General features: G+C 44.2%; 2 protein-coding genes across 13 annotated transcripts; one reads left to right on the forward strand and one right to left on the reverse strand.

Moving 5' to 3' along the window:
- Positions 1-31: 31 nt before the first annotated feature.
- LOC107270045 (pancreatic lipase-related protein 2-like) lies at positions 32-6,097 on the reverse strand. Of its 7 annotated transcripts, none has more exons than XM_025087445.1 (6): positions 2,532-3,103; positions 2,327-2,465; positions 1,541-2,036; positions 868-1,463; positions 510-793; positions 33-444 (listed from the first exon to the last, which is right to left on the reverse strand). In XM_025087445.1, exons 2-6 carry the CDS (start codon positions 2,415-2,417, stop codon positions 148-150), a joined length of 1,764 nt encoding a protein of 587 aa, XP_024943213.1. In that variant the 5' UTR covers positions 2,418-2,465; positions 2,532-3,103; the 3' UTR covers positions 33-147. The 7 variants fall into 7 exon arrangements, with proteins under 7 accessions (XP_024943215.1, XP_024943213.1, XP_024943212.1 ...); XM_025087446.1 differs by having other exon boundaries at positions 35-444; positions 868-1,260; positions 1,318-1,463; positions 2,327-3,103; XM_025087450.1 differs by lacking the exons at positions 2,327-2,465; positions 2,532-3,103 and adding an exon at positions 3,918-6,096 and having other exon boundaries at positions 37-444; positions 1,541-1,898; positions 1,982-2,036.
- LOC107270049 lies at positions 3,210-22,612 on the forward strand. Of its 6 annotated transcripts, none has more exons than XM_015744674.2 (13): positions 3,210-3,352; positions 8,130-8,932; positions 12,675-12,931; positions 13,783-14,432; positions 14,517-14,628; positions 16,780-16,934; positions 17,482-17,532; positions 17,801-18,075; positions 18,476-18,634; positions 21,473-21,649; positions 21,856-22,111; positions 22,185-22,368; positions 22,429-22,612. In XM_015744674.2, exons 2-13 carry the CDS (start codon positions 8,506-8,508, stop codon positions 22,579-22,581), a joined length of 2,856 nt encoding a protein of 951 aa, XP_015600160.1. In that variant the 5' UTR covers positions 3,210-3,352; positions 8,130-8,505; the 3' UTR covers positions 22,582-22,612. The 6 variants fall into 6 exon arrangements, with proteins under 6 accessions (XP_015600160.1, XP_015600165.1, XP_015600161.1 ...); XM_015744675.2 differs by lacking the exon at positions 3,210-3,352 and adding an exon at positions 3,421-3,728 and having other exon boundaries at positions 22,429-22,581; XM_015744677.2 differs by lacking the exon at positions 3,210-3,352 and adding an exon at positions 7,302-7,435 and having other exon boundaries at positions 22,429-22,581.
- The last annotated feature ends 32 nt before the right edge of the window (positions 22,613-22,644 follow it).

Here is a 22,644-nt window from a genome sequence, read left to right on the forward strand (position 1 = left end):
GAAATGGTGAGACAAAAAACTCAAGTATTATGTTCGACATCATTAAAGCACACGTTACAAGGGATAAATGGTGTTTTCTTAATTTTATCAGGATCTGTCATATCCATCATCGTCATCCCAGATATCCTGTATCAGACATCAGAATCATTAATTACTGTAGTAATCATCTTCCTGCGGCGGTGGAGGTGGCTCGCCGTTCTCGTCCTCGTAATCCTCAGCAGTCATATCGATCAACGATTGCATCTCTGGCGCCACGTCTTCTGGATTCCGTCTCTGTCGGGTCGTGTTCGACTTCCGGGATTCCTTACAGGAGGGTTTACAGGGCGTGAATTCCTCTTGCGTGTGGGGCACGAATTTCGTGACCTCGTGCTGTCCGCATAGCGAAGTCACGTTTTTACCAGTAGCCGGAAGCAGCACCACCCGTACTTTAGTTACGTATACGACCTGGATGACGCAGAACATTCAACGAGACTGTTGCCAACGATTATAAATTAAATCTGGACGCTCACTGTGTTATTTTGCTCGGAATCGAAGCGCAGAACGACTTTACTTGGTGCCAACATTTTCGGTCTCTTTTGGTACGTCAGGAAGACGTTGTCGCCATTCAGGATGAATGCTTTTTGGCCGATGCCCATGTTCAGATTAGTCCGGAAGACAATGTCTTCCGACTCAGAGTAGACAGTGGCACAGAACATACCTCCCTCGACGCGATAGTCGACCTCGCTCGAGGATACAGTCTCGGGGTTGGCCATTTCACCAGGATCCATGGTGATGATGATCTTGTAAGCAAACACTGAAAAACAAGTATTACAAAAATATTACCTGAAAACAATTTTTTTTAATTCAAAAACGTCTCTAAGGTCATACTGCAGTAAGGACGATCACTATGGGTATCCAGGAAGAACTTCGCTGTCGGTGGAGCGGTTTTGTTCCTGGCGACGACCTCGGCTGAGTATCCCATGGGTGCACAGGTATACCCTAATTGACATTCAACGCACTCGGCCCTCTGGAAGAAGATGTAATCGGGACAGAGGTATCCCATCATCGTGCACTCTGACTCCTCGTCCAAGCTGGCTGTGAAATATTTAGTAGCCCTCTTGTGATTGCATCCTGGTGCAACGTCACCCTCTTTCAGCATATCTCGCGTTATTGCGCTCAAAGGTGGATACAAGGAAGTAGCGTTACATCCTCCTTGAGTGAGACCACCGTTTGGATAGAAGTTAAAATGTCCAAAGGTATCGCCACTACCCTGGCCATGATCTTGATGAAGAGAAAAGCGATTAGTCTTGCTCAATGGCACCAATGATTTTTCATTACTTTTAACTATATCCGTATAAATGATGTCTACGAATCTTGCATCGTCTGGATCCAGCCTCACTGCGCATGACATATCAGTGAAGTAAAGACCATTGGGATCGAGTCCAGTTATACGCCCAATATCATTGATCTGCCGGCCAACGTATCTGAAGTAAAAAAACTTTTAATAGTACTACAAAGTTTTCCAATCGATAGCTAATATCCTTTTTTTTTTTTTTAATACCCAGCAACGTGAGCTCCTAAGCCATGACCAATCAGATGGAACTGTTCCGGTCTCATACCCAGGTCATCGATGAGGATTTTCAAGAGATAGATTATCTCCAAAGCAACGACTCGTGCATTCTGCACCGCTATGGCGTATGGTGGCTCCGCACCACCTGTCCAATCGACGCTTATCACGTTTCCAAGGTTGTTAGACATGATAGACTTGACCGAATGTTTGATCCAGCCTACCAATCCATTGCTGGTGAAGTCGTGTATAAGCAGATGGGTCTTAAGGGTCTTATCAAAGCTGGTCAGCTTGATCTGTTTGTAGTTCACTTCTAAGGGTTCAACGTCCACCACATGTCGCGAATCCTTGCCTTTGCCAAATAGATAGAAACTGGTCTTAATGATGTGACGATCGAGCGGCGGCATCGTCAATGGCCGAAATACAGGATGGTACCATTCCTCAGTGTTGTTGACGCAACCGAGCTCGTCGTAACATCTGCTCCATAAATCTGTGAAGGAAGTCCCTGGACATGTTGTGTATGTTTGTCACGTTGTATGCGTTGTGTCGGTAGTAGGACAACGTATTTATTAGGACGATAAAGAAGAGGTCACGTGCGATATACGACCTTAGCGAAACGGTTAAGAGGAGGACCTCATGTTTTTCTCATGATTTTATGAGGATTCTGTACTCGTCTACAAATATTCTTTGTTTATACAAAAACTTTGTGAAAAGACCTCGAGGTCACATTGACTGTACGTTTAATGGCTTTTTGCAATTGCAAATATCACGTGGACTCACAGTCTGGTTGCTCCACTCTTTCGGTTACGATTTTACTTGAAGACTGACAGGAAATTATGCTCAGTAGCAATGCCAGAGGAACTACATTCATTACAGGTTAAGTGGTACGCAAAAGTCATCAAGATCTTGTGTCGCTGAGCTACATTAGAAAATTTTTCTAGCAGAGATCCTTTACCGATTTCTCTCGTACAAGTATTTATATTACCAGCTGTCAAGATCTGTTCGCAACTCGATTGGCTCTCAGCTCGATTCACTGACAGTTATTATTAAAATTACTTCCGCCATTGAGTATTTCTGTCGGTAATCATTTTTTAAGGGGAAAAAAAAACCGAAAAACAAAAAACTCCTTACAACCGTCTTCACGTCTTTACGAAGTATCTCATATACCCGTTGCGCATGCGCCCAAGCGAGTTTCCAATACCAGACCACGAAGGCAGACAGAGACTTTCCTCAGGACGGAAATAAAATAGCTCGCGGCTCTCGACGAAATTTACGTCGTGAGATATTAGCAAAATGTCCCAATCGAATCCAAAGATAAATCGTCACCAGCGTCCAGGTTGTTTTTGCGCGCGCCAAAATAATGTCGCGAGCAACGAATTGATTAATTATTTTTAAAAATCTACCTAAACCGACAATTTCGTAGCAGTCAGGTACTCGTGAGAAAATAAAAGTAGTATGTCACTGTAATACCTGACGTCATAACCTTCGCACACGTCGTATAAAGCCTAAAGGATTCTACTTGTAATTGCTAGTCTTTTAACCTGGCAATAGGCTGGTGGGTATATAACTATATATATATATATAAGCTCTACGCTACTACAGCTACAGTAGTAAATACAGGGAGCTAGTAGTGGCCACGTAATGGTGGTAGGAACAAGGCTATACATATATACAGTCAATCGCGTGCGACCGGTAGCCAGTAGACAGAGTCAGTATTGCGCGGACCTCCGTCGCGTCGAGACGTGGGGTTTGTCGCTCGTGTCATACAAGGCGAAGGGTTTAACGGTCGTGAATTCCTCGTAGTGTGTGAGTTTCTCTATTTATTTTCTATATAGTTTCTTTAGTATATCTGTATATACACGCACATATATACCTAAACACGGATATTCATTCTTTTCATACTTCCCTGCAATACTGTTCGCCATTACTTTTCTTTTTGTGACATTTATACTTCGTCTAACCACACTTTTATCCTCGTCACAATAACAAAGTCCAATGCAATCGTTGTGTAGTCGAGGGACGTTGGGCAGTCATAATAAGTTAAGCGAAACAGACGGCAACGAAGATTATCGAGCTTCCACGGTTGCGTCGGTACTTTAATAATAAATTAATATGCGAGAAAGTGGAGCGCGAGAAGACCTACGAGTGTCTCTGCTAGAGGAGCTCAACAATCTTGTGCACGGTAACATGTCGGATGATTTATGTTTTATTTTTTTTCATCTTTCACAGTACAGTGCAGCAACTGCGGATGTTGTTTATGCCGTAACGTATACAGTCTCCCAGTATGTAAAGATTTATGGCGATTTATGGCGTACTGTACGGTATATACAATGTGTAACGTGTATCCGCTTGGCTCGTGACGATTACGTACCTACGTTGGTAGGACTGTTAAATGCTTTAGTGGCAGGATATTTAGTCTATCGCGAAGATTCTCGTAGGAAACTATCTATTGTGTTTTCAATAAATAGGTTCGATGGTGATACTTAGTCGCCGAGCTTCTCTCTATCCCCTCTAATAGAGTAGCCGACTATATATAGCGGGTGTATAAATAAATCCTCGGTGAATATTTAATGTTGCCAACTCCCCGTACCTCCTGTCTTACCTTCTTGTTTCCCTCGCTCTTTCTCTCTCTTTCTCTCATTCTTTCTCCAAGCTCTTTGTCCCTGTCACTCTCACCGTGTCTTTTACTTCACCGGGCCTCGTTCTGCTCTTAAGTATTTTTATTTCGCACACGCAAGCCAAAGGGTGTTGCATCCGCGTCAAGAATCTTTACAATTTCTTTTTTCCTTCCCTAGGACAAGTTCATCAGGACAAAATTGTCTGTAGGGGGGGTAATTTTTTTCTTGCCATTATTACTGTCTGCTTCCTTCTTTCCCCCCGTAGATTTCCATTGTAGCTTGGCACACGCCGTGTTCCTAGGACGTTGTACTACTTTGGATAGGCCGCAATCGCTGGACGTTGGTTGTCATAATTTTTTTTGGCTTTCTTTATGCTATCATTTTTTTTTATAGTACTCCCCCTTGACGAAGTTTACTAGACCAGTGGACTGCACGGTCGATACGACCGGGGGTTGACGTTTTGCCAGGAGAGGATCCTCAGCGAGAATACACGAGTTCTCGCGACCTTGTTGAATTCACCTTGTGAATATTTTGGAAACTTTTTTTTCCCTTATCATTTAGTCGCATCTTTTTTTCTCTTTGTTACGTCTATTCGCCTTCTCTCTCTCGCACACTCCATCTCGTCTATTCAATTTTCAGAGAAATTGCACGAGACCCCCCGGTTAACCCGCTTCCACTCCTTCCAACAATCCTTCAACCCGTCGGGGTCAAAGTTTCCATCTTGCGATAAGAAACTTCTCGTCGCTGTTATCAACCTGCTGAATTAATTCCGTGGTTCATTTAATTACTCGTAGTGCCAACGACTTTAATTAGCCGCGCTACGTTCTATTAGAGTCCCTTGGATGACAACCCTCTGTTTTTGTATTTCCATAAATTTTTGTTCTTGTTTCCCATTTACGTCCTTTTCATTCCCTTCCTCTATGCGAAATATTCGAAACGTACGGTCGGGCTTGTTTTCGACATTTTGACAACAGACCAAGGCATCGCTTTACTTCAATTTAATTAATCTCCATAAGATTAATTCTTAGGGTGCGAGATAATTAACTATACCGTAGGCTAACTAAATGTAAGCAACGTTACTTTCCCTTTCTGCCTTGTAGGATAAGGGAAGTTTAGAGGAGATAATATATATTTCTTTACGACACCCCCAACAATTCTTCCTTAATTATTAGAGAATTTTTATTTCCCCCGAGTACAGATTTATCGTATAAACCCGGACTCCGTTATCACGCGATTCTTTAGTCCTGACGTGACGTCGCTCCCCCCCCCTCCCCAATACCTTTTCAAACTTTCATTCTCCCCTTATCCAAGCTCACCCTTATTCTACTCACATAAAATTGTGACACCTCGATTAGCAACAATGGCCGCCGGGGCTCGTTTGGTTCTCACCTATACTGATATCCAACCCTCTTCCCTCTACCACCATTGCCTAAAAAGCGAATTGTATATCAGTACGTCGTCGGAATGACAAATTGCAAGAATTCCAATGTTATCCTTACAATTTGTCCCGTCGCTTCGATTCATGGTGAGTTTTCATAAAAAATTTAATAGTCTCGCGCGACAAACGTAAGCCATGAAAATTGACGCAGCAATCAATCGATATTATCGATTTCACATAACGTGACTAATGACTTTATAGTGCGCCGTATCTCGTAAAATATACCAAAATTATCCTGACTTCCGTTGTTATCGCACTGTACCAACATTATTTGCCAGTCACGAGTAACCATTTATGAATATCCTATAGATATCGATATTACCGTATACTATACGTGCGTATAAAGTGCCGGTATAAGATAAGGCAAAATTTTTATAGCAACTTTTTATATCCCCATTGCAGAAAGTCTTTGGGCGACCTTTATTTTCGTATCTCATAACGGTCTGTCAACCATCCAAGTTTTCCTGCTGGCCTTTGAGGTGTTTCCTCGTTTTTCTAAGGTTGGCATTTCTGTAACCGTATAACCGTAAGCAACAGCCACACACTTCTGTGTGCCCACGCCAATGTCTTCGAAGTACAAATTACCCTGGTATCACCTGCTCGTGATTAATCAGGATGAGCATTAGAGGAAAGGCGCGGCCCGTCGGCACGCGGCATTGAAACGACCTGTAGCGCCTACGCGAACGGGAAAGATTCGTTGGCCGTTTTTCTCCTCCTAATGAAAAGACATAACGAATAAATTGCCAGGACCTCGTAAATACGTTATATTTTGTTGTTTGAACTTGAATCGCTTTTCTTTTTTAAGCTTTCCACTTTAGACGGGTCTTACAGTCGGAAGTAGAGGAAAAGACGTAGCCGAAGATTGGAAGGGTCGTTAAAGTCACTGCCTCACGCGATTAGAGTCGAATGTGTATCTTTGCCGTGTGCGGATTTACGCTGAAGGAAATAACATTTTCTGCCGTTTGTAAAAACGCCTTTAAGTACACGCCACGGTGGACACGCCCATCGTTTTATGACCTCGGAAAGAATTTTTCTTTGTGAAAAAACGTAGGTGGGTAGGAAATTTTTATTATTTCTTACATTTTTTATTCCATCATTTTTAAAGGCACGAAAGTGACTCGAGTTGTGTTACGACACAGGGAGTAAAAGTAGGAAGAAAATTTTGTAGGGTTTCTAGGTAATTTGATGGTTAATTTTTTTTATTTCTTTAATACCTTTTTTTAACGTTATTTTTATTTCTTTCATTTTCCTTGCTACATATCACGTTTTTTTCCATCTGCAGAGACGTTCGTCGTACATACGTAAAGGCTGTGTCTTGTTCGTTCGCGCACCCCGGCTTTGGAAATACTGTTCTCTCACCTCTGGTCGGTTACACAACCGTGGCAGTCTGCTACGTGAGAGCTGTGCGATGTAAATATTTAGTTGTGACCTCTCGGAGGTGTTTTGCTTCGTCGGTCACACCGGGGGGTCTCTGTCTGCTACGAAGTTGTTGACTGTCTCGACGCCGCCGAAGACGGGTTACTTTACCCAGGAACATCCGTGGCTTTTGGTTGGCACAAAACAAATTTTGCTATCTGAAATTATACCGTGAAGCTTTTATTAGACTTTCCGCGTCCGTCGGCAAAGGCCACCCGAGTGGCGTGTAGAGACCGATAGATTTACCACGAGAACGCCGAGCGTCGCGACACGAATCAAGAAAGACGTCGGTAATGAAAGCGAGGACGACGACGACATGTCTAGCTTTGGCGACGGTGGCGCGGGGGGGCGGACGGGCCGTGTACTAAAAATTCAAAAAGTAACATCGTAATTCCGGCACGAATTGGAAAAGTCGAGGTAATAAAAAAGAGAGAAAACAAAAAGTGTAAATCGAAGTTATCGTCATCCGGCGCCGTCGTTGGACGTCGCCAACGAGAAATTGGAATATCGAATAGTTTGTATGACGTGTCGAACAAGAAAAAAGGAGTGTCGAGCGTGAGCGGCCATTACGTGCTACCGCGGGACGGTAATAAACGCTAATAAGATTTCCGTGGAATTATTGGAAATATTGGAGAACTCGTGGCGCGCCGCGACGCTTCGTTTCCCCTGACGTATTTCAGTTATATAGAGACGACTCGCTTGCTGCACTGCCATTAGTTTCGTACAGAAGAGTCACATTACACAGTGGCAGTAATATATATTTACCATCGTAAAACGACACTCTAGGAACTACCGTTGTGCTACGTTAACGTTGAGACTGCAGTTGGGTACCTGGTGAACTTACCTAAGGATTTCCACTACCTGGTACCCTCGTCCTTCTAGTATAACTTACGGATAGTTAATATTACCCAGAGTCAAGATACTAGATAACCTGGTACTATGTGTAACTGGCTCTCGGCCAGTATCCTCGAGGTTCTCCGACATTCTCGTTAGCGAAATACAAAATCATAATATACATATATACATAAATACACACATAAACTCCAAAGGTTTGTTGGAGGGCTTATTACCAATTATACAGTATAGCTTTACCGTGTCACGAATGTTTCAGATGATGGAAACACGCTGAGGGAAGTTACGGGCGGACTCGAGCCTACGAGAATTTTCGAAGGCCTGGAGGGGCAGCAGGTGGAGGAAGAGGAAAGGAAGAGTTTCATCTAGAGAATCAAGCGAATCCTTACAGTATTAGAAGAGGGCATCCGGAAGAAAAAATAAGACTCGATAGCGATAGGTGGCGTGGAGAAAGAAGCCGAAGGGAAGATAAAAAAAGTGGCTGAAACGGGTCCAAAGGGAGTCAAGGATAAGAAAATGTTTTTCACGGCAGACAAGGAGAATCGCGATAATCCTGTTGCGAATGGCAATGATGACCTGGAGGTTAGCAATGGTGGCTGTAAAAGGATCAAGAATATATTCGATTTCGATTGGGCATGTACGTCATCTATCCTGCAGAGGAACTCCTTAGAATCTATGAGAATCCCGTCCGCGAGAACTTACTGACTACCGTATCGCATAACCACGCTGTGTCTTCGTCCTCGAGTGTCGATCGTAACCGCAGCTACAATAATAACAGGAGCAACCTCAGCCTATTCTGCCGTCGTAGAGGAGGTAACGAGGGCAGTAAATTCACTAGAAGACTCTCGGCCCTCGCGGTCAGGAATAATCCCCGTCACGGTCAAGCAGTCGCGACTGATAACAAAAAGAGACACACGAACGAGAGGAACTGTACGATTATGCAAAATAATCGTAGCTCCGCCTCAGACGAGGGTAACAATCCCCTTAAGGATCTCACGCACGCCACCCTCAACGAGCCACTCAAACTTTACAATGGGAACGCTCTCAAGCTGGTACAAACTGGTGGGTATTGTTCTTTTATCTTTTTTTAATTTTCTTTATTCTCTCCCACCCCCTGTCGCCCTACTACCCTTGCATTTAACTCGTTCGCCTCTTTAATATCTCTTTTTTTTTTTACTAACCTTACATTTACTTACGTGTTTTAAGTTTTTTCCTTGTGCTGTTTTTATCTCTGTTTTTTCATTTTGATTAAAAACAAAATGAAGACTCAACCCATGCTCAGCGTTCTATTTTACCTGCAACTGACGCAAACGACCAGCAATGTTATCATCCGGGGCTTCCTTTATCGGTAATTCCGTGTAAGTCACTAATTCTTGTACAACCACCTATCCACCCACCTCCATCCCATATTCTGGCACGACATACGAGACGTGAAAATAAGCCTGGGGCTTTCGCCAAGCTACGATAACTTGTTGCGATACGCTATTACACGTGTGTCGTGCTACGTGTTTTCAGTGAACTATGATCTTTTTTTTTCCCACCCTTTATTTTCATCGCTCTCTCCTTGTCCTGGTTCTTTCACTCTCCTTCTCTCTCTTTCCTCCTGTCCAGCTCCTTACTTCTCGAATGACCCTTTTTTTTTAGTCGTCCCTTGGTAACCACCCTTGAGCCACTACTAGTCGCCGACACTCTCATCACAAAGGCACCTTAGACCCCACGTACATATTTTTACACGTGGTGGTACCGTTCGTGCTGGTACACCTCAGATAAGTCACACTCATCGACTTGCTTGGCGCTACGTGAGAGCCGTCAAAGAAAACCGGAAGTGGTACACGCTGTCGAGGTCATCTGCCAGCTGAAGTCATCAAGTGTACCTGGAAGACCCACAGGCCAAAGTTTCAGTCAAGATCCTGAGGAAAGAGCTATCGCCTCTTTTGCCTGTCAATTCTTCAGCCCTGGACCAGCTCCTGGGACAGCGGAGGTCTGCCAAGAGACAAGGGTCGAGCCACTGACCGTGAAAGGGGTGGAAGACGTTAGAGGGGTTGAAGTGAATGGATGATTGGACGGGAACACGTGATATAAGGAAGATTAATTGTCGGCGGAAGAGACAGGTTCATTTCGATGAAAGATCCTGAGGGGGCTCGTTTACTGCCTTTGGGCTGAATTCAAGAGGGAACGTGACGTCGGGCAAACGTCTGGCTCCTTCATCCTCTGATGTCAAGAGGCTCTGACTCAAAAGTACCAAGCACAAAGTTCAGGAGACTCTTCGTGTTTTCTATCTTCGGTTTTGATCCACGGTCAACTTCAAGACGTCTTTTGTTAAACCTACGTACAGCGGAAACTAACGTGAGCCAAAGTTCTCGACAGCCAAGAGCATCCAAGAAGCATCCCTCTCCTCCAAGTAGCGTCTCCTGATGATACCCCCTGATGCACTTTTACCTAGTTTACAACTAATCAATACTTATTGATAGATTCTGTAGCCCACTCGACTTCTCTATTCTTGCTCCTCACTGGGAAATACCTGGCTACCTGATTCGTCCCGGCATCATTCCCAGCGACAGGTAGTCCCCATGAGAGTATACGGACATAGTCTTTCGTCTCCCTATGGTCATATGCATACATACATATAGCGTGGCAGGTGACATAGGCGCACGAGTGCCAGCGTCAGGGAGTGTCAGAGTAATAGAGTGGTGTGCCCAGGCTGAGAGTAATAGATGTCGATGGGTGCTGGCGAGAAGGATGAAGAGAGTCAAAGAGGGATACAGGTTACAGCTAATGCGGCAGTAATAATTGAATTTGTCACAGTATTTAACGAACAGATATGGAGGTAAAGGTTATATTTAATAAAGCAAGGAGTCTGGTCGCCATGGCAACAACGAGGTGAACAGGCAAGGTATTGATTTACCCCACCTGAATTCAGGTCAACCCCTGACTAAACACCTTTTCCATATTATACGATCTTGCACAAGGTTACATGTATTATGTATATAGGTTATGCCAGATAGCCAGGGGTGGGCAGGTTGGGAATTTGCTCTTTGGAATTTTTTTGATTTTTTTTTTTACTTTTACTTTATTTCTCCTTAATCCTCCGGCGTCTTCATTTTTATCGCGACCTTTGGCTCGGTGTCTTGTGTAAATTTTTCGTCGTGACCTTCAACATTGGAATTCAGGGATTATACAGTTTTTATAGGATCACGTGAAAAGCACTTGAGAACGAAAATGAACTTGGTGGCTGTTTTAATAATAGTTCGGGGGGGAGGTAGGGGTTGAGGGGGGGCAACGATAAGCGGTTTCATTGTTCAGAGGCAGGAGGAATAGTAATGGCTGACGATAACGATCCCCGGGCAATTAAGGGGGCTTTTCACGTGGACGCAGGTGAACTTGCTCGTGCCACGTCCTTAAACTTCTCGGTGAGGCTTTTATAGTTCGGTTGGCTTTTACAGCCCGGTACGACCTGACGGGAGGTTTTTAAAATCGACGACCTCTTTGAACTCGGTTTCGAATTTTTTTTTTAGCCTTGGGCGAGGGGAATGACAGTTCGATGCCCGAGTGGGTTGACGACAATCTCTTGACGTATTGGAAATTCCGGCGGGCTGCTTCAAATTTTGAGGTGAATTTTACGAATCTTGAGAGATCCTTTATCCGGGACTTTCTAGTTTATTGGGAATGAGGTCAGTGACCACGTTACTTTTTTTTAGTCGATGAGTAACGCGATGGACCTTGTCTTACTGTTCTTTTTTAAATTTTATCTCGACGCCTGCCCGGGTAACGAAGGGGCAACGAGGGAAGATATAAATTTGCAAATTAACCTGTAATTATTGTTTATCGTAGAGTTTTATCCTGCTGGTGGCAAAATGTCAAAGTCGCAGCTGTCGCGCTTGCATCGACGATCGGCACTGTTTTTGGCTGTAGTTCAAGTACAACAAGGCTCAAGCACTGTTTGGCTGATCCAGTATAGCGACGGAGCTTTTCAAGGTGTCGTTACAAGGGTACCAACCGGGCGTAAAAAAAAATTATGAAGTTACTCGATAATTTTCCATCCAATCGGTATGGAAGATCGATTGACCAGAAGTGGTAGTTTTGTATTTTTATCAACAATTCAACCTGCCATTTCATTGGCGGTGGATGCAAACCTGCGTAACCACAGTCGAACCTCCGGTTTACGTGGATTTCCGGTTAAATGGCTAATTAAGGGAAAAAGCCACGTTTGTTGGAGAACTGCGAATGCATTCGGCGACCTAAAAAAAAGCAGTACGAAAATATCAAAGTTTCTGAAATCGTGAATAGGTGGGGTGATTTTGCTGTATTGAACAGTAGGTTAAGGGTCGTCGGATCGATGACTATTAGGTATTCATCGATTGGATCTACTTCCATGTAAAGGGAGATGTATAGCTATAGCACGTGTACGTATACCCATCAGACTATTCAAACACGAGATAATGAAACTGTCAAAACCATTCAGCCCTCCTTTATAGAGGAGGTTTCAATCGAATTTTATAGGAAATTAATAGGTCAGCTCTGATCACTCTATATACCGAACTAAACACACCGGATGAGCCTGCGTGACGTTAATTGTCCAGTCAGTCGAGATACCCCTGATAACGAGAGGATCGTTATCCGAACATCAGGACGTTAATTGGTAGGATGGAAGATGAACAAGGGGAAGCGATCTTCAGGATGACGAAAAAAATTTAAAAAAAAATCATTCCCAAACAGCTACAGAAATTTTAAGAGAATCAGATGAATGACTGACAGCTACGAAAATGACGCTGGCACCTAGGTGATTATGAAATTTTTTTTTCAGTATCGGAGTTCGCCCAGGAACTTGGCGGTGCCATGGAAACGCACGCTGCGAACGTCCGACGACTCGTGGACGATTTTCGTGGACGTTCCGGGGAATCACGTGGGGACTCCGGTGGGATGCGCCGTGCCTGGGAAAATCTTCTTCGTCAGGTCGAAGCCGACGCCTCGACTCATCTCGACCTGGCAGCTGTTCTCCAGCAACAGCTCTCCAGACCCACCCTGGAGTCGAGCTTTCACCGTAAGATACAATCAAGGAAGGTCAGAGACTCGATGGTTTGATCATCATTACTTATTACTATGGACCACCTGATTTTCATCTCCATTTAATCTTAGGTCATTGTAATTTATTCCTCCTGGTTTTGCATCCATTTTAGTTAAGGATCGTGCAGCCGTAGAGTGGACGCTTGGATAACTACCCTTTGTATCAGGACTGAAGCTTATAATGCAGGAGATGAAATTGAGTGGAAGAATTAAAATTTAATATCCTCAGAGATTACAGTGAAGGGTTCTTCCTGATCGTGAATTCAGAGACAGCTATTCAATCGTTCGTTCGGTTACTCTTCGGGGTAGGTAGGGTCCAATGGGGATACCTGAATGTCAATTAGGATTTTCGGAGTGAATCTCAGCCATGTGGATTGAATTAGGAAAAGTTTCATCGATTCAATCAAAGCTTTTGAACGTGCCGTGACCCCAATTGGGATTCACGATCTTGCAAATGGGAACGACCTGGTTCGGCATTGGCGTAGGAATAACTGCGTACTCCACACGCCATCCAGCTTCTATCTGTTAAGATGAAAAATTCTAAGAACTCTTGTACCATTAAATGAAACCAGTACACAGTACTTTGAATGGACTTGGCTCGTTGGAAAAATATTTTATGCTGATATATATAGCAAAGGAGAGGGATCCTTAGAATTCCAGAATGCTGTCCCAAGACTCTTGGCCGACTGGACTCTACGAAGTTCGTACATAAAAATGAGCATGGAAGTTTCCAACAAGACGTTGGAAACGTAGTTCACGAGTCAGAAGTCGTTTTTATATGAAAAAGAAAAAAAAACGTACAATTACTCCTTTCTAACCGTATTTTTCTTTTTTTTTTGTCAATTTAGGTATTCTCGCATCGCGAGGCTTACGAGCAGGTGGTGAGCAAGACCGAGGAGAAGCTTCAGCGCGCCAGGATGGATTACAAGCGTGCATACGCGGCGCTCCTGGCGGCCGAAAACGGAACTGATCAGGAGTCCCAGAAACGTGGCTACCTAGAGGCGCATAACAATTACGTCCTACAACTGAGAGCGACCAACGCGATAGCCGAACACTATCAGCTTCATTGCCTGCCAAATCTTCTCGGCGAGATGTCGGAGGTTTACGAGGAGCTGTGCACGCTGGCCTGCAATTGCGTCGCCGGTATATCGGAGGTGGCCAGCGAGCGTTCTAGCGAGCAGGCAAGAAGATACCAGGCGGTGGCCAAGGAGGCTCAATCAGTCACGCCCTTGAATGACCTTCAATTATTGGCCAGGAACCTCCTGCCGACGGCACCGCCGCGCAAACCGCCGCGACGGTTATTCGTACCCCCATCGCCACCCGAACAGGCACCAATCGAGAAAATCAATCAGGTTCCTGCCCTCAGGGATGAATTGGTTCCCACGGGTACCAGTACTCTGCCCATGATGGAAGATCTACGCAGGGAGGCCGACAGTCTCACTCAGGAGATCAGCAGACTTCAGGATTCTCTTGATACCTTGATACGTATGCAACGGAAGTACGTGAGCCTCAACAACTGTTATGGACGATTCGAATGCAGTTGGATCATTTAAAATTGTTTATTTTTATTTATTTATTTTAGGAGCGCCGAGAGTAGCCTATACACAAAAGCTGCTGAATTACAGGAAGATATATCCATGAAGCGTTTTGACCTTGGAGTAGCTCATCTTCATCTGGCTGCAGTACAGGCCCAGGTACATGATCATACATAACGTGACACTGTAATAGATGCTACACCTTATATGGTATACTTAGAAGTTATGAACCCTTGGGAAACGATGACCTGCGGCCCATCAGTAGAGGTAGGAGCCTCGTATCCTGCGGTATGTCAGTCCCTGTATATAAATCATAGTCTTCCTCGAATAATATACTTTGCTGTTGTATCTGGTTCTTCATAAAAGTTTTCCTTCACTCAGGAGAAGTTGGCAAAGTCGTTCGAGTCCCTGGGGATGTAGACCAGAGGGTAGTGACGACATAGACATAGGAAGACTCTGAGCACCCTTAGCAGGGATAATCTACCAGAAAAACGATCCTTGAGGAGCGGAACACTCGAAGTGGTTGCTAGGTAGGAAGGAAGTCAGGGCGGTTAAGATAAAAACCAAAGGAAACTGACACTTGGTAGAGAAATCAGTGGTAGTCTTCTCCAGCACAGCATCCCTGGCCATCTAGTGCAGAAGAAGCTGATGTAACGGCAGCTGGTTCTTCGTGGTATCGGTAGAGGAAAAGAAAAAAGAGACTAAGGGGGGGATTGGTATGGCGGTAAGAGTCAAGACGCGGGGTCACGGAAAAGCGAAGGTAACGCGAATAGACTGGGATTAAAATTAGAATGACGCTTCGATAGCGCCATTGTTTCTCTGTTTTGCTCTGGTGCTTAGAGCCAGACAAGGATAGTCCTATTGCACTTTGCGCGTACGTTGTACATGTACCTGCTGACGTATCGAGTATAGGTTCACCGGCCCTGACTGTGATGTTGCGTGACGCCAGCTACTGGCCTCATTTTACGACTCCAATTGCAAGAGTACGTCTCTAGACAAACGCACGCGTTTCTCTCTCTGTTTATTCATCTCTTTCTCCACTTGCCAATTGGCCAAGAGTCGTTCGAATCCTCATGAATGACGAATCCTCACGGAAACGCACGAGCATTACGTCGCTTTTGTTTTTCTTCGCGCCATTCCCCATGCTGACCTAACCTAAAATCTTGACACTTGGCAGTTGTCCCGCTGGAACGTCCATTACTTCATCCCCCTGGATTAATCGTTGACCTGATAGTAATGGACGTGCATAATTGGCCGGTCCACAGGTTATGGGATGCTGCGGGGGGGAGGGCTGCCGATCTATCGAATTTCCATGTGGCTGGTGGGGGAGTGTAAAGGCGAAATAAATACGGCGCGCGTTCTCAAGGCATGCGCGTTTGCAACTGGGTCATCGGGAGCCGAACGTTCTCTGAAAATCCATCCCAGTAGTGTCTACCTAGGTCAGGAGAGGATTGTCGATATTTTCGACATGGGCTGGACTACTCTGCGTTCTCGTGTCGTTAGTAATGGAATCTAATTAATTCTATTTATTTATTCATATACACGTGTCTGTTAAGTTCGAGATCGTTGCTACGCCTTTGTCTCGAGACTCATCTTCTTTGTTTTTCACTTCTGGTGGATGATACTACTGATCTTATTGAACGGCGGATCCACAGCATCCATCGAGGAGTCTCATTGTCTGGATTGTTCGTTGTCAGCGCGCAGGGATCCTCGAGGAGATTGATTATTCATCGTGTTACGTCACAAGATGCACGTGAATGCACTTTTTTTTCTTTCTTTCATGCTTTACACTCTGTTTTCATTGGTCGATGGAAACGAATTTTTTTTTTTATTTCCACTAAAATTTTACGTAGCTGACGTATATATTCTTTTATAACTTCTCTCTCACCTTATTTTACCGCTTTTACTTCCGATCCAATTATCTCCTGCTGTTCCGTCGCATTAAATTATGTTGGCTTCGCAGTAAATTGTGTTTATATCACACAGGTCAGTCATTCGGAGGAATCCAGGAATCTGACTGTTTCGTGAGTTCCTCCATCATGCAATCACAAATTTTCTACGGGTACAATTTTTCTTTGGGTCGTTCTGTGTTTTAGTCAGAATTAGAGATCCTATAGTGTCCCAGCCGTGTATGTATTACATAGTGATGTCAAAAATGAACGGAAGAAGAAAGACCAAAAGAAAAGGGACGTGGAGGCTTGGTTGTCTCAATGTAATAATTCAGTCCGAATCAATCCTTGGAGGACTAAAATGAACGTAATCGCTGATGAGGACTGCATTTAATCACATATAAACATTTGAAATTTCCAGAAGGAGCTCTTCAGCGGCGGAGAGGCTGGTCAGCCGGATGGTGTAAGCAGTCGAAAGATGTCAAATGGCTCGACCGGAAGTACCAAACACAAATGGCTAAAAGCGTTCAAGAGTCTAAAGACAAGTTCCCCGACTACGCCGCCACCTGTCGACAAGTGAGTAGCTCTGATTGCGTAAGAAGAAAGAGAGGAACAAAAATTAAAGTGCAAACAAATGTATTGGAACCATCCTAAGGAGACCGTCATTTCGAAGCGTTTTGACTAGAAGAATTGAAATGGAAAAAGCTTTTTGACGTTGAATGCTCGACAAACTTTCATTCGTCAGAGTGCTCTTGCTTCCAGTCATCCACAAGTATTGCGTATTGGAATATCTTTTGAAAGAAAAACTCAGGAAAAACAAAGGCTCTCGTTGAAGTAAAGATGCGAGGAAACAAGAGTGAAACAAAAAAGGGAATTGTGCAAAGAGAAACAAAAGTAAACAGTAAAAAAAAAGGATGACTCAAAGCTCGAGCGACAAAGCTAAAAGATGGAAAATTCAAGTTAGGGAAATTTTTGGATGCTCCGTGCCCATTCTTCTTTGTGTACTTTCTTGCTAGTACAATGTGGCTATAAATGAAGCGAATAACGGTCTTTGTTACTCAGACTGCTAGATTAAGTATAAAATAACACTAGCCATTGTTTTTCAAATGTTCGACTAACATAGAAGCAAGCAGACGATGTACCATGCCGTATCGACCGTCGTGGCGTTGTCCAGGTACCTCAAACTAACCTAACCTCACAATAATCTATCTCTCAGACCAGCTTGAAACGGCAATATTGGCTTTGCTTCGTTTCCTGCACATCCCCTAAACAGCAAGTACACCCCTTATCAACAACACGCCAGCCCTTATGCACGACTTGCACAGCAGCCCAAGACTTGCACTGCACTTTCGCGCCACTGCCGTCTCTCCTACTGCCCCCCAGACCCAACCCAACCTCATAACCTTACATCATACCCTAACCAAGCTATGTAATATTTATAGGAAAAATTTGGAGTCCGAGGGTGGACATTCCTGGCGCGAGTACACCTACCGCAAGATCACGCCCTGCGACGCCTGCGGACAGGTACTACGTGGACACAGTCGTCAGGGCTTACGCTGCAGGGGCTGCAAGGCGAACGCTCACGCGGATTGCATTAACCTGGTGCAACCGGCGACCTGTCCCAGTCTCGGTGGAAAACGTGGAGGCGGTATACCTCTTCTACGTAGGCAACGTACCACGGTGCAACCGCCGGAAGACACACCGCAACCGGAACACAGTGAGTATTGCTTTGATTTCCAATGGAAAAGACAAGGCTGAGTGATGAAACCAAAATTAAGAAAAGAAATGAAGTTGAAAAACAAGGGTTGAGAGGGACAGATCATCTTTGTCAGTCCCGATACAATGACTGGGTTCGATTGACTGGATTACCTGTCTCTCTCGACCGTTCTCTACTTCCCTCCTAATCATCAACCTCTATTGATCAACCTCCCCCAATTCCCAAACTCACACTTATGTCTTGATTGGATATTCTCTACACGTAAATCCCTAACAATCCATGTTATACCTTATCACGTCGCTATTGCCATTATCATCACCGTCACCATCAACAATCATCAACGACACTACCGCTATCATCACCACCATCCGTTGTGCTTGCAATCTCAACCCCGTGGCAGACGTCGACGCCATATACCAGGTGCTGAAACAGGCTGGAGAGATCCGAGGAAACTCGACAAGCTCACCACCTACGCCTCCCACAGCAGATCATCCTTCTTCCGGTGCAGCACCTTCGTCAACGAGGACCTCCTCCCAACCCTGTTCCTCGTCCACCTCTGGTAAGCCACCCCCTCGCTGGACTAACATACTAAAAAGAAGAAAAGAAAACAGAGAGATGTCTATTAATCACTGGGACATGACTCGCGTTAGCGCTTCATTATTATCAGTCTAATTATGCTCATAGATAACGATGCTGCTTCTCATTAAGAATGGACCCCTGCCATCCCTTTTATCCACCCTGTATACACGAGGATAACCCGTCATGGATTTCTTGGTCATTTATGGAGACCCTCGTGTGTCGCAGACTCCAATCAGTCGATCACGTCGAAATGGTCCATCCTATTGACTCTTTTGATCATCTTAAAACCTCCCTTGGTCGTCGCTTGACGTTGGGAGTGATAAGTAGATCGACCACGACAGTTTTAACCGTTGATTAAATCGTTTGGACGATCTCACGATGCATCTTGGCCACGGGGCGCCTTTAGCATATTGACGTCAGAGCCTCGTGGACTGCCAGTAACGTCGTTGGAATTTTACTTGCACAATCTCAGTGCACGTGTCGGGACTGTCACATTGTACAAGGTGGTCTTCTTAATCAGGATATCCTTCACGGTGTGGATATATTCATTGTGAGCTAAGGAAAGATTGAAAAGGCAAGAAAATATTTTTAATTTTCAAATGAACTTTTACAAATTTATTTATGCAATTCTTACCTGACTGATTTTATTTATTTTTCTTCTTTCTTTTTCTTTTTCCAAGAACAATTCCACCTGCCAAAGGTCGCAGTTGACTTCTTACACCCTGTGGATTGAATTTCGAATGGCAGACACGTTTGGCAAAAGTGACGTCACTCGGCTTGTCTAGCGGCTGAGAGTCTAATAAAAATTCTTAAGGATCGTGACCTTAGACCTTGGCATTTGGCAGTCGTCGACCTTCTCGCCATCTTGCCAAAATACCAGACTGTCATCTTGAGTCTGTGTCTGTATTTAGAAACAAAAATGTTCTCTCTCTCACTCTCTCTTACTCTATATTTCTGCCTTCGTGCTCTTTGTTACTCTATCTATCTATCTATCCTTGTCGCAGGCGGACGCCATTTCTCCTTCACTCCTCTGTGACCTCTGACCCGTTTGCCAGCCAGGTCTGCGCTCCTCTCACCTCTTGCCTCTCGCGGTGACTAACAAGCCAACAGATCAACGAACAAACAAACAAGCGGCTGCTGCCAACAATCTAACAAGACCTAATCGCGAGCCCGAATCATCGCGTCTAATCGCTTTCTCTAACGTTCAGTCATACCAAATTGATGGTAGAGCAAAATACGATTCGATTGGCTAGGACGTGGTAGCGGTGGATCTACCTCAGGTACACGACCTTTTGGACAACCTCTGGTGCTGATGGCTCGAGAGCCTTCGTCGAGCATCTCGCAGCAGTCATCCTTAAGGCGTAAACGAAGTGCCAACAAGAGACGATGATTGGTCATTGAACTTTTTACGTATTTCGTCATCCTCGTATGCTCTGTCGTCGATCCACGCGAATGATCTGATGACGCGATACAATGCCCGGGAGATCCTGATCGATAGACACGAGTGACAGATCGATGATGACGAGGAGCAGTGCAATTGTTGAACGAACTGGTCCATTGTATCCAAGTAAAGCTTTCGGGATTGGATACTGAGGTCATTGGATGATCCAGATAATGTGCGGTTGAATGATTTGAAATTGTAGGACAATTTTTTATGAATATTTTGCCTGTGTTGGCCACGTGGATCGTGGCCGGGGAACGAATTTAATTTTTGAAAAAAAAAAGTCATTAAACTTTCTAACTTCAATTTTGTCCCCGGATTGTATCGTCGTGAGGGATTATTATTATTATTAGATTGATAAGACGAGTCGATTTTATCGTTTTATTTTGTTGAATGAGAAACTTAATTCTCTATCTTATTTGTATACTTGATGAAAACATGGCCTTTCTCTATTTTCTTTACTTTCATTTGTCGTTACGCGTATACAATTCTGCCGCGATGTGATATTAGACACTGCCGATGTTTTTAGGTTATTGTCATCGATGCTAAGTGCGAAAGATTGATAACGCGATTACGTCGTGTAATTCAGGCACGTAGTGTTGCGTAGTGACGTAACGTATTATTTTGAAATTATTCTCTTGTACGCAATTGGTAGATTCGCGATCGGCAAGTGGGAGAGAATTTCCTTCGACTTATCACCAATGTTTTTCTTCACTTTCTTCCATGATTGCAACTTTTACTTGTAATTTTCCACTTTCTTTTCTCTCTCTCTCTCTCTTCTTCTTCCGTCCTGCTCTGCTGTACGTATCTTCAGCGTATTGGACGTGATCGAAATATCGAGACGAAACGATAAAAATACGTACGAATAACGAAGACGACTTTGAGACGTCATTTGTCTGAAGACGTCTCGAAGTCATCTTTAAGACGTTTATTCGACGTGTGTACCAGCAGGGAGCTTTAAGACGGAAACAAAAGAATTTAAAAAGAAAAGCTGTTAACTCATTATTAAGCGATGTATATATTGTAAATAAAAGAAAGAATGTTATATTTTCTCGAATCCTAAAAATTTGAAATTCATTCAATGTCGCGAGTCGTGTCCCGTGTTATTTTTCGCACTGTCTTTAATTCAAATTTTAAACGATTTTCTTCGAATCGATTTATATCGAATTTTACGAGAAGAAACAATGGCGGATGGTATACTCGACGCTGATATCGAGCGAATTGAATTTTTTCTAAGAATGGGATTCTATATGATATTTATTTATGTAATAATTAAGTATCCCAGTTACGTTACGGTCTTCGTGTCGAATCCAACGATGTCAGCGTCGTGACGCCTCACGGGTTAGTCTAATTTAATAAGTGTCATGGGAAATGAAGCGCCGCACAGCCCACAACGTAGACGCGAGAGGCTCAACCTGAGAATGAAAAGTCTCAGTCTGGATTCACCCGAGGGTTCAACACACGTTCGTCATCGCCCTCGAGATTATTACGCCCCTGGACAAAGAGAGTCGACACCGCCACGACACTCCGACAGCGGCGGCATTAATAGGTTATGTGAGTATTGAGAATCTTACTCGTTGACGTGCCAGAAACTGTTTGTAGCTATGAGAAACTGTCTGACAGCTGTCGGATGGTCTATTAAAAAGTAACATTTTTATTCTGCCAAACTTGATTTCTCAAGGCAATTTAGTCAGTTGGGTCCTAGAAGTAAATTTTGTCATTTTTCAACAATTCTTATATGGTCACTTCCATTATTTTAGCACCCTGCAGTCCTGGACATGGTCACGTGGGTCACAAGCACATACGAAGTGCCATAAGGATGTCCAGCATGGAGCTTCCTGATGAAAATGAGAAATCGTACTCTTCGGCGAGCACCTCCCCGTGTCCTTCGCCACATGCTAACAGTCAGAATCATCTGAATCCGCTTCCGCCTGGAAAACGTGTGCTGCCACCTAACAATCTTTACGTTATTCTCTACAACTTCACCGCCAGACACAGGGACGAATTGGACCTCAAGTAAGTAGTTGATGCACGTAACCCCGACTGTAGGTACAGCAAGAATATTCTAATTAATCATCGTATGATCCAGGGCGGGTTGCAAAGTGACAGTGATCGACAAATCGGATCCTGATTGGTGGAAAGGAAAATGTCTAAGTGGTCGTGCCGGTTATTTTCCCAGTGCATACGTCATGCGCGTCGAATCCGGACAGAAGACATTTCAAGTGACCCGCAATCTACAGCTGTCTGACCAGACTACTCTTCTTCGAGATCAGGTATAGTCTCTTCGTATTCGTCAAATGATCGATTGGGGTTCACGTTAATTATTCCACCAGATCGTCATCCAAGTCGGCGAAGAGGTTGATGGCGTGGCGATGGTCCGTTGCGCCTCCAACGTGAACTCATCCGACCAATCAGATCGAAGCAAGGATGGCGAGAGTCGTTTCAAGGAAACTCTTTGCCCACTGAAGTACCTTCAGGAAGTGTGACAACAAGCTCATCGTGAGAGCCTAAACTCTACGTCGCATCAGCGCTACAGTAACTTCCGTAAC

This window comes from Cephus cinctus, unplaced genomic scaffold (assembly GCF_000341935.2).
Source record: "Cephus cinctus unplaced genomic scaffold, Ccin1 Ccin1_scaffold0696, whole genome shotgun sequence".
In the NCBI taxonomy this organism is placed as follows: domain Eukaryota; kingdom Metazoa; phylum Arthropoda; class Insecta; order Hymenoptera; family Cephidae; genus Cephus; species Cephus cinctus.

Excerpts from the sequence above, each read along its gene's own strand:
- LOC107270045 (XM_025087445.1), bottom strand. The coding sequence starts at position 2,417 with ATGAATGTAGTTCCTCTGGCATTGCTACTGAGCATAATTTCCTGTCAG. Across the intron at positions 794-867 it reads TAGTGATCGTCCTTACTGCA|TGTTTGCTTACAAGATCATC; the intron begins GTATGACCTTAG and ends CTTGTTTTTCAG. Across the intron at positions 445-509 it reads ATTCCGAGCAAAATAACACA|GTCGTATACGTAACTAAAGT; the intron begins GTGAGCGTCCAG and ends TGCGTCATCCAG.
- LOC107270049 (XM_015744674.2), top strand. The coding sequence starts at position 8,506 with ATGTACGTCATCTATCCTGCAGAGGAACTCCTTAGAATCTATGAGAAT. Across the intron at positions 14,433-14,516 it reads TTGATACGTATGCAACGGAA|GAGCGCCGAGAGTAGCCTAT; the intron begins GTACGTGAGCCT and ends TATTTATTTTAG. Across the intron at positions 16,935-17,481 it reads ACGCCGCCACCTGTCGACAA|AAGCAAGCAGACGATGTACC; the intron begins GTGAGTAGCTCT and ends CGACTAACATAG.